General features: G+C 41.9%; 1 protein-coding gene across 1 annotated transcript; it reads left to right on the forward strand.

Moving 5' to 3' along the window:
* The first annotated feature begins 1269 nt into the window (after positions 1–1269).
* Positions 1270–2187, forward strand: LOC118590629 (vomeronasal type-1 receptor 4-like). Its single transcript, XM_036198446.1, has one exon. It carries the CDS (start codon positions 1270–1272, stop codon positions 2185–2187), a length of 918 nt encoding a protein of 305 aa, XP_036054339.1.
* The last annotated feature ends 9948 nt before the right edge of the window (positions 2188–12135 follow it).

Genomic DNA, 12135 nt, shown 5'->3' on the forward strand with positions numbered 1-12135 from the left:
TGAGCTCTCTGAGGGATGCCACATCCAGGTACGCTGTTATTTTATAATCACTGGAAACCTGGACTCTTCTGGGTCCCCTTCATGGCTTTGCCAGGAAACTAAGGAACAGGTAAGTTCCTTGCATTCTTTCTCAGGCCAAGAGCTACACAGAGAAGGTCTTCAGTGGGCGAGGCACTCTGAGATATGCTTCAACAGGAACTGTGCTCAGGAGCTGCCTTCATCCTGTGAGCATCCTCATCCTTGCTGTGGCTCTGAAGGTGGGGTTCTTTCAACCATAGATTTCTTAAAATTCCCTTCTTCCTTCTTCACTGTTCATTCTCTTCTGAAGCCAACTCATTGTTTCTTGTGGAAGTCTGCAGTTTAATTAACATAGGCCAATGCTTTGTTTTCTTCTCAAAGAAATGTCTGTTGCATGGATTAGCATTCAACTGAAAATAGCACTTGGTGTGACATCTGTATGTGGGATGGTAGGTTTTTGCTGATGCATGGAGGCTGAGTGTTCCTATGAACAACATATAACCAACTGAGATGCAGACCAGGCATCGGCTTGCACAGGGTATAATTGTGATTGTGTAGTGATTTTAAATGTGCCTGAGGGGAGCTGGAGATGGTGCAGTTTCTGGGACCTGACTGCTTAGAATGACAATTAAGATAGTTAAAATTGTGAATAAACGAGTCATTAGCAAATGGGGATTTTTTTTTGTATAGAGGATATACAGATAAACCTGTGTGATCAGAACACGAGTGGCTTTATCAGAAATAATTGGTATTCTGTTATGTGAATGCGTAGTATAAAATTTTCTCAAAGGTCAACAAATTGATTTCCCACTACTACATTCAGCTATACAACTTTTATTGGTAGCCTATAAACCTTTATTTTTAATACATTACTATAACTTAAGGAAGTTGTATTGAATAGTGATGAGGAACCGTGTGCTCATGCCAGCCACTTTCCTGTATTCATATACAAAGCCCATAGGGTGTGAAAATGTGTGTCATTGTGTTTTGACCAGTAATGATAGAATTACAGGATCCACACAACTTCCATCTCCAGGCAGGAGGAATTCAATCAGCACAAAATTTTATTCTGAGTTAATGTCCATGCTTTGTCTTCTAGGCAAAGCTCCTATAGTACGATACAGTAGTGTCCCCCTTCTCAGGAGAACAAACCACCCCAAATCAATTGGTAAGCTTGGAGAATAGAACAAAGCCTTGAGGACAGAACTGTCTCACCTGACCACCACTCCATTGTCTGGTGACACTCCCTCCATGTCTGCTCATAAGACAGCCTTGAAAACCACTGAGGAAGTGGCTCTTCAGATGGTCTTGCTGTGCCAGGTTGGGGTTGGGACTGTGGCCAACATCATTCTGTTTGTCCATAACTTCTCTCCAGTCTTGACTGGCATTCGGCTGGAGCCCAAACAGGTCGTTCTCAGCCACATAGCTGTGGCCAGCACCTTGACTCTTCTCGTCACTGGGTTTCCAGACAATGTAATGGTTTTTGCTCCAAGGAATCCTCTGACTGACCTCAAGTGTAGACTTGAGTACTTTATTCGCCTGGTGTCCCGAAGCATAAACTTGTGCTCCACGTGTGTCCTGAGTACCTATCAGTGTGTCACTCTTCTTCCTGGTAACTGGGGTTGGATCATGCTTAGAGGAAGGGTCCCAAATTTGGTGAATTATTCCTGTTACAGTTGTTGGTTGTTCAGCATCTTAAATAATGTCTACATTTCAATGACAGTCACTGGTCCACTGAAAACATGCAATGACACTGTTTCTAAAAGCAAGTTTCTCTGTTCCACATCTGGTTTCAGTGTAGTCATCGTGTTCTTGCGTTTTGCCCATGATGCCACATTCATCAGCATCATGGCCTGGACCAGTGTCTCCATGGTGCTTCTCCTCCACAGACATCACCAGCGAACACAGCACATCCTCACTCCCAGTCAGGACCACAGAGGCCATGCTGAGACCAGAGCAACCAAAACCATCCTGATGCTGGTGGTCACATTTGTTAGCTTGTACCTCCTAAATTTTATTTGTATCATCTGTCAGACATTTTTAATGGACTCTCGTCTTTGGTTGAGGCACATAGGGGAAGTTTTGGCTGTCAGCTTCCCCACTATTTCTCCCTTCCTGTTGATCTTGAGAGATCCTAAGGATCCTTGTTCTGTGCTCTTCAACCATTGAAAACCAGTCTTTAAAAATACCAACCCTAGCCGGGCGGTGGTGCTGCATGCCTTTAATCCCAGCACTTGGGAGGTAGAGCCAGGCGGATCTCTGTGAGTTCGAGGCTAGCCTGGTCTACAAAGTGAGTTCTAGGAAAGGCGCAAAGCTACACAGAGAAACCCTGTCTCAAAAAAAAAAAAATACCAACCCTGAAGACAGCTTGACTAATACCATTAAAAATATTGTATTCCACAAATATGAGTTGAACATCTTTTTTTTTCTTTTAGTCAGGCATAGTACTCACTGATTTTAATGTTAAGAGTTAGGTTATAATTATTCTGTTGATGTGAAATGATTTCTGGTCAGGATCTGATCGACTCAGTGGCTGAGTTATCTACGACCTTCAGTTCTCTTGTATATAATTGTGCTCTGCTGAAGGTTGGTCTAAAACTGACTAAACCCATGTGCCTTAAACATCAACTTAATGGGTTATAAGGTCTCCTCCTTCTAACTCAACACATTAGATGTAAGATGAATAAAGAATCCATCTGTATTTACTTACCCCTTTGAACAAAATAGAATCTATCTATTGTTATCACGAAAGATTCCAAAGGTGAAATTTCTATTAATGCTACATATATTGCATGTCATTTCATTTTTAGTTATGAGGGATGTGCCTTGCTGTCTTGGCCTCATACTCAAGTGGGAGTTAAGCACTGGAAAATATCACTTCTTTCTCTATTGAGTGAGGCAAACTGCTTGTCACAGGAGTAAAGAGGAAAAAGGAAAATGCAGCTCATGCTCAGGAACCTTAAGAGATTTAAAATCTCAGGACCAGGGGAAAAGACCTGGATCCAAACTCAACATCTTTTCCTGATAGACCTTGTCAAGGGCTTCACTCTGGGCCATGGTGAAACGGTTCTTCCAGCTATCAAAGACACCTGTCAATCATAAGGAGACAGGAAGTGTCAGAGCAGTGAGGAGGTTAAGCTGTCATTCTGCATCTGTCAGTGGCCTCAACAGTCACAAGATTATTGTCTCAGACTATTAAAATCAAGCATCTAACTAAAATTTTCTACTGCCTGTGAATGACCAAAGTCAGCAGAGCCCTGAAGTCTATTGACCTGATGTGGTTACAGCTGTCAGTGTGATGAAATTCAAAATCTTACTTGCGCTACTAACTGCAGTGAACAAACATAAAAATATTAATATTCATTTTTACTTTATGGCTATTTATAGGGGGTGCCCACTGTGGGGGCCCATAGTTTCCCACAGGGACTCAGTTTGAATCTGAAGTCCATTCTAACCCAAAAGAGTTGGAAGCTTGCTTGTTCTAGTCTCTTCAGAAGTTGTGAGAAAGCTCTGATCAGGCTCCTGGGAAAAGTACAGGGGCTGTGAGAAAGACCCAATTAGCTTGAGAGAAAGAATTATTATTTAGCAAATGCCCAATTCTAGGCAGGCTGCTGATGTTAGCAGGTGGCACATGTTTGAGATAACAAAACTGCCTGTTCCTTGATTCAAGGACAAGCTAGACCACCTGTGTTGTGTTTTGTTATACTTTAAACTCAGGGCTTGCATGGTATTGGCCAGAAGTCCTCCTGGCACTGATCTTCTTCTGTCTCTGTCTATTCTTCTGTCTCTGTTTTTTTTCCCCTCAGCCTCATGCCCCACTCAGCTACCATAGTCAACTCCTTGGCTGGCTCCGACAAGTGGTGCCTGACCTTGGTGCTGAATAATGGGAAGTAACTGTGAAGGCTACCACTTTAGCAAAATGAGTACACTCAAAAATAGTGGAAGTGTGGTGAGTAATTCTGGAGTAACTGTAATATAATTAAAAGCAGATGCATTGTTAAAGCAATTGCACAGGGTAAATATAAATGAAGAGTAACTCGAGGAAAAATGTAAATATAAACATGAGCCAAAGAAGTAGTAGACAGCTGTTTGTTCATTTACTTAGATCTACTCTAGGCCAGAGGTGACAAAGCACGATATCAACAATTGTGGAAATTTTTAGAATTTATAGAGAAGATTTGTCCTTGGTTTTGGATGCAGATATTTGGGGGCATATTGAATAAAAATATAGCAGTATTATGCTAAGCTTGGTTCAGAAAAAAATCCAGTAGATATTTTTAGTCTCTGGACACTTATTCAGGATAGTTTAGATTTCTGTCCTGAAAGACAGGGAGCATTCACCAAATCAAGCAAAACTGAAACTAAATCTTGTGTTCTGCCAGAGGGACCCCTTTATGTGGTGGATGCTTTTACAAAGTTATCTGATGATAATGACCAGTTAGATCCTGGTAGTGAGGCAGAATTAGAGGAAAAGGCTGCTAAGTATCATGATGAAGATTCTCCCTCTCTCCTCCACTCCTGGCTATGAATGGCTCCTCTGGAGAGATTGAGTGGGTCATGACTGCAAGTGGTTAGCGAGGTGTCTCACTTTCAGATCTGTTCACAGCCAGCCAGTAAATGTAAATGTGAGCACTCTCTGCCTTCGTCTGTGTTCTGACTGTTACTATGCTACTGTTCTGTTCCATGTGTTTAAGGGGACTGAGTCTCGCTGACGGATCTGAGATGAGCTTACTAGCCACAAGTGGGCTATCCTCTCAGTGCTGATGTACTGGTACCTGGTTGTCCGTGTTACTGTTATTTGTTTCTGTCTACTAACCTCCTTCATTTTTCTGGAAGAGAAGAAGAGAGAGGCATGGCAAGGGCCACCTCCCTCTGTACCTCTCTTGCTATCAGGCCCACAGCATGGGCAAGGCTGGTCTTGGCCTGCAAGAGAGGCCTGCAGCCAGCCAGTGGCTCTCACAGAGGGTGGGGGTGCGTGCACTTGGTGCCGAAAGGGCAGAGATGGGAGCTACAGATGACCTGACAGAAACACTGGCAATCAAAGACACACTCTGTGCCTACCGCTTTCCCTTTCTTCCTTCCTGAGCCAAGTTCTTCTTCACTGTGATAACATCAAGGTCTCTTCTACTGGCCAGCATCTTCCCACCTTAACCCTTCTCTAGCCTGATACTGCTTGAAAAGAAGTATGTTCAATTACCAGCTTGCATACTTTGAAAAGCTTTGACTTTAGAAGCCAAAGATACATTATGTTTGGGAAAACTTATGCTTTTGCTTCCACAGGAAAAGAAAAAAAATATGGATTTTGGTCACTTCAGTTCAATGAGTTACAAATACTTGTCAGCTTTTAAGCGAATTGGTTACAAATTATTATTGGTTAAGAGCAGAAAATTTACTGCTTATCTCAAGTGTTTCACATTGATACAGGTTTTTATATATTGATGCAAATAAAGGTTTTTATTGTGATATATATATATATATATATATATCTTCTGTTCTTGTTTGAAATGTTATGCCTGATATGAACTATGCTGAATTCTAAGGAAACTGTAAAATACATTCGTGATTTAATGATATTAGGTTGATTCTAGTTGGTTTTCTTCCTTTTAAATAATAGCTAATGATTCTTCATCACAAAATGTTTATGTTTAAAATGGAAATATATACATGTGTAGGTATGCGGACATGTATGTGACTTAGATTTAACTCTATATATGTGAATATAAGCTAGCTTTAACTCTGTATGGGTATGTACGAAAGTTGGTGAATCCTTTCTTGGGATTCTTAGTTTTATTAATAAAAGGGGTTTAAGGATGGAAGCCAAAGTGTGGTTTTATTGGACTTGAATTTTCTCCTGTGGATCAATATCTCATGCAATCAAGAGAGTGCTAGGTTACACTCAGAGACAGTTTTGCCACATTAGGACCCCGTGGCCACACCTGCATGTTTGGTCAGAGTTATAGCTCAGTCTCTAGCACTGGGTAGGACATTCCACTTATGCCACCTTACACTATTGCTGAGACATGCAGACTGAAGTCAGAGATGGGTGACATAGTGCCCTATGTTCTCTCCAATGTCCACACCACTGCCACATTCACAGTAACTCTACATGATCCAGTAGAAAGAGATTGTTGACCTCTTTCTCCATCTCTGCACTTCTGCTATGACCTATAGAGTTTCTAACCAGACACTGTAACATCACAGACACATATCCTGGCATTCCAGCACAAACTGTCTTAATTTACCGTGCTCAAAGGCCATATGAATGACTCTTCAAAGCAACACCAACTCTGTTGATCTGGTTTGTGAGGTCAAAGGCAGTGCTTTCCCTAGTCAAGAAAGGTGTTCTTCAGCTGCCACAATCAGAATCAAGGGAAACGCATAGGGGAATATCTTAAAGTCTGAAAATAGAACTAACCATGTGGTCTGAGGCCTAAGATCATTACTTGGACTCACAAGATTGAAGGGAAGAACTGGCTCTCTTTATTTGTTCTATAATCTCCTCCACATGTAAGCCATGACATGTGCACATGTGTGCAACAAACACACAGGGTAATAGGAAGATTCAAAATTATTTTTCTTTGGTAGGGTCTCTATTGCTGCGGCAAAACACCATGAACAAGGAACTTAACAAAAGAACTGTTCTTGTGTTTCCAGAGGGTTTGAGTCCATGACAGTGGATTAAAAGCATTGGTGGTAGGGATAGCTGAGAGCTTACATCTTGATTCCCAAGCATGGGTGAGGGAGACAGAGAGAGAGAGAGAGAGAGAGAGAGAGAGAGAGAGAGAGAGAGAGAGAGAGAGAGGTGGGAGAGAGGGAGAGAGAAACTACATCTCATTTCTTACATACCTCTTACATACCCAGAACTTCATAACATGGTAAGGTTTGCCAGCCTTCCTTTGCACTCTGGAAAAACATCCAGCCATAATGTACTTAAATCCTTCTTTGATTAAAAAATATTTCCATTCTCCCACTTTTTCAAGATTTCCCTTTTCCTATTACTTATATCAAGAGACACAATAACATTACCAAATTCAGTTCAAATATGAAGTTGAATACCAACTACATACATAGTATGATGTGATTACCTATACACATATTGTTTAATTATGAGATTTATATTTTCTCCAGCAGACCCCACAGAAAACACAAGACAGTCAACACTATCTTCTGCCTTGTACAGTCCAGGAAATGATGTCCCATAGGCGTGCTTATGGTTTCTGTTGAGTATACAAGGCAGATGAAGAGAAGGAGCAGCCAGACAGTAAAACATCATCCAGCTGATGTTCACAGCATCCACAAAAACAAAAACGAGAAGCCCTGCTAAACTTGTCCTTTCAAGGTAAGGACTGAAGATGTTTAGACAGATGGTGCCCTCTCTGCTCTGGATAAATTAGCATCACACCAGCTGTTTCCATTAGAGACATCTTCACATCTTGAGATTAAACAACTACCTCTACTGGAAAGAGTTTATGCTTTGGCTGTTCTTAAGGATGTAATGCCTTTGACCTTAGTCTGTTTTGTTGTTCACATTTCTGCTTGTCACAGAGTCTGAGGAGTTACACTATATTAGGGGGACAATACTCCAACTAGATACCTCATGTTAACAAGGAGCCCAAGTTCCAGGAATTGGTCACCTCATTTTCAATTGTTTGCCAATTGACTCCCATAGACCTTCAAGCACTCAAGACTATTGTCAATACTTTGGTCGAGTCTCCAAAACTTGATGCTTGAAAAAGGACTCACAGAACATGGACAAATGGAGCTATTGCTGACTTGATTTTTTTTTTAATTCTTTGATTAAGTAATAATTCCATTCTCATACCTTTTCAAGATTTCCTTTTCTCAGGGGTAGTACTATACCTGTGCAAGTGGTCTAGGTGAGATATGAAGGCAGGCTGAGCAAGGCATGGTGAATAAATCAGTAGACAGCCATCTTCCATGGTCTCTTGTTCTGTCACTGCCTCTGGTTCTCTCCCTGATGTCCTGCATTGGCTTCCTGATGATGGACTGTAAACCAAAGCCGAGTAAACTCTTTCCTTCTGAGTTTATTTTAGTCATGGTACTTGTGAAAGCAAGTGAAAACTTAGACATGGATAATATCCCAGCATAAAGAGACAATGGCTGGCACAAAGTGCCACCACTAGCTAAGGAGGTATTGTAGTTGCTAATTGCTGGTAGAGATTTGGTTCTTTAATAATGTGAGTCCAGTAGGTCAGACACACTGTAGGAAGGTCCTATCCTGAAGAAGAATGCCACATAAAATGGAGTTGATGGGAACAGAAGTAAAATTGTAATTGTATTGGTGGGGCAAAGGTGGATGTGGGCAGAGCTTGATGAGGAAACTGAATATAATCAAAGAGACTGAATGAAAGTCACAAAGAATTTGCATATTAAGAAAGACAGAGAATCAGGACACACCCAGAGAGGCCCGCACCTAGGTCCCACCACTGGGCACCCAGCCATTCCAGGGAACACCTACCCAACTTGGGCCCAGGTTCTGGCCATAGGGCAGGACTCTCAAACCCCACCAGGAAGATTCCCCCTTTCAAAGACCCTCCAGTGAACCCTACAACCACCACACCCTGCCCACACACCCATCTACCAGAGACCCCAGTCACGTCCTGACACTCAGAGACCAGCCCCCAGCTTCCATCCTGCCCTGGAACTCCCACCTGGACCAGAGGTGAGTGCCTGGGGTCACACACAGAGAGGCTCCCACCTAGGTCCCAGCCCTGGGCACCAGCCATTCGGGGGAAGACCTGCCCAACTGGGCCTAAGGTTCTGGCCATAGGACAGGAGCCCTCAGCCCTACCAGGAAGGTTGTTTCCCCTCTCCAAGAGCCTCCAGTGAACCCTACAACCTCCACACCCTGCCCCCACACCCATCTTCCAAGCCCCAGTGACTTCCAGAGACTTAGAAACCAGACCCCACCTTCGATTCTGCCTTGGAACTCCAATCTGGACCAGAAGTGAGTGTCTGGGGTTATAGGCAGAGAGGCACCCACCTCTAGGTCCCACCCCTGGGCACCATCCATCCCGGGAAGACCTGCCCAACTTGGCCCCAGTTCCTGACCATTTGGCGGGCCGTGCAGGAAGGGCCCTTTTCCAAGACTGCAGACAGACCCTGCAGTCTCTACACCCTGCCCCCACACCTATCTGCCTGAGACCCCAGCCACTTTCTGAGACTCAGAGACCCCCCTCCAGGCTCCCATCCCCCCCCAAACTCCCATCTGGACCAGAGCCCCAAGCTACCATCTGACCCAGAACTCCCATCCGACCAGAGCTTCCATACTGCCCCAGAACTCCCATCTAGACAAGAGAAGTTCCCATCTGGACAAGATAAGGAGACCCCAAGGACTTCCAGAGACTCAGAGTCCAGTCCCCCAGCTCTTATCTGGCCAGCACTCTCATCAGGACCAGAGCTCCCATCTGGACCAGAGCTTCCATCTGGACAAGAGAGAGGCTCCCTAAATCTGTCATCTTTCTCTGGACCAAGTACACTGATAAGACCAAGAACGAACACACAAGGAGATATGCAGATGCCAAGGCAGAAGTACATACAACAAAATAAAGAACAATACAGCATCACCAGAACCTAGCCCTTCTCCAACAGCTAGACCTGAACATCACAGAATGGAAGAAGAAGAATAAAACAACCTTATAAGTAACATCATGAAGAGGCTAGAGCCTTATATAGAAGAAATAAAAAATAAAGTGGAGGAACAGACAAAAAATGGAATAACGCTATAAAAAACTAGAGGAAAGGACAAATAAAGTAGAAGAAAACAATAAGTCCCTGAAAGAAAATCATGAAAAAGCAAGGGAAAGAGTCCAAGACCTGAAGAGGGAAATAGACAAAATGAAGACACTAGCAGTAAGAATGCTGGAAATAGAAAATCTGAGTAAACAAATAGGAACTTCAGAGGCAAGTATGACCAACAGAATGCAAGAGATGGAAGAGAGGATCTCTGGTGTTGAAGATACAGTAGAAGAAATAGATTCTTCAGTCAAAGAAAACCCTAAAACCAACGAAGTCATGACCCAAAATGTCCAAGAAATTTGCGGCACCATGAAAAGACCAAACCTACGAATAATAGGGATAGAGGAAGGAGAAGAATACCAACTCAAAGGCACAGAAAATATATTTAACAAGATCATAGAAGAAAACTTTCCCAACTTAAAGAAGGAAATGCCTATGAAGACACAAGAAGCCTATAGAACATCAAACAGACTAGACCCCCCAAAAAAGTCCCCTCACCACATAATAATTGAACAACTAAATGTACAGAATAAAGAAAGAATATTAAGGGCAGAAAAGGAAAAAGTCCAAGGCAAACCCATCAGAATAACACCCAATTTCTCAGTGGAGACTTTGAAAGCCAGAAGGACCAGGACAGATATAATGCAGACACTTAGAGACCATGGAGGCCAGCCTAGACGAATATACACAGCAAAACTTTCAATCATCATAGACAAAGCCAGATTTAAACAATACTTATCCACAAACCCAGCCCTACAGAAAGCACTAGAAGGAAAATTCCAACCTAAGGAAGGCAGATACACCAATGAAAACACAGGCAATAGATAACACCACAGCAGTAAATCCCAAAGAAGAGAAGTACACACACACTACCACCAAAAAATAAAAATAATAACAGGAATGAGCAATCACTGGTCATTAATACCCCTTAATATCACTGGACTTAATTCACCTATAAAAAGACACAGACTAACAGAATGGATATGAAAACAGGACCTGTCTTTCTGCTGCATATAAGAAACACACCTCAAATTCAAAGACAGACATCTCCTGAGAATAAAAGGCTGGGAAAAGACTTTCCAATCAAATGGTCTTAAGAAGCAAGCTGGTGTAGCCATCCTAATATCCAGCAAAATAGACTTCAAACTAAAATCAATCAAAAGAGATGATGAAGGGCATTACATACTCATTGCAGGAAAGATGCACCAAGATGAAGTTTCAATTCTGAACATTTATGCTCCATATACTAGGGCACCCACACATGTAAAAGAAACATTACTAAAGCTTACATCACACATAAAAGCCCACACATTAATAGTGGGAGACTTCAACACCCCACTTTCACCTCTGGAAAGATCAGCCAAATTGAAACTTAACAGAGAAATAATGGTCTTAACTGATGTTATGACTCAAATGGACTTAATCGATATCTACAGAACATTCCACCCAAACAAAAATTAATATACCTTCTTCTCAGCACCCCATGGAACCTTCTCTAAAATTGACCACATACTTGGCCCCAAAGCAAATCTGAACAGATACAAAACAATTGAAATAACCTCCTATGTTCTATTGGACCACCATGGTTTAAAGTTAGATGTCAACAACAACAACAACAACAAAAACTGTATAAATCCTACAATCTCATGGAAACTCAGAAATGCTCAACTGAATCACCAATGGGTTAAGGAAGAAATAAAGAAAGAAATTAAAGACTTCCTAGAAATCAATGAAAATGAATACACCACATACCCAAACTTATGAAAGCAGTGCTAAGATGGAAATTCATAGCACTAAATGCCCACATAAAGAAGTTGGCGAAATCACACACTAGTAACTTGACAGCACACCTGAAAGCTCTTGAACAGAAATAAGCACTCTCCCAGGAGGAACAGACACAAGGAAATTATCAAATTGAGAGCTGAAATCAATAAAATAGAAATAAAGAAAACAATAGAAAGGATTGATGAAACACAGAGTTTGTTCTTTGAGAAGATCAACAAGATAGACAAGCCCTTATCCAAACTAACCAAAAGACAGAGAGAGAGAGAGCATCCAAATTAACAAAATCAGAAATGAAAAGGGGGACATAACAACAGACAATGAGGAAATCCAGAGAATCATCAGGTCATACTTCAAAAACCTCTACTCCACAAAACTGGAAAATCTAAAAGAAATGGATAATTTTCTGGATAGGTACCACATACTTAAGTTAAATCGAGATCAGCTAAACCATTTAAATATTCCAATAACCCTTAAAGAAATAGAATCAGCCATTAAAAGTCTACGAACAAAAAAAGCCCAGGACCAGATGGTTTCACTGCAGAATTCTCCCAGATCTTCAAAGAAGACTTAATA

Source organism: Onychomys torridus, chromosome 1 (assembly GCF_903995425.1).
Source record: "Onychomys torridus chromosome 1, mOncTor1.1, whole genome shotgun sequence".
Taxonomy (NCBI): domain Eukaryota; kingdom Metazoa; phylum Chordata; class Mammalia; order Rodentia; family Cricetidae; genus Onychomys; species Onychomys torridus.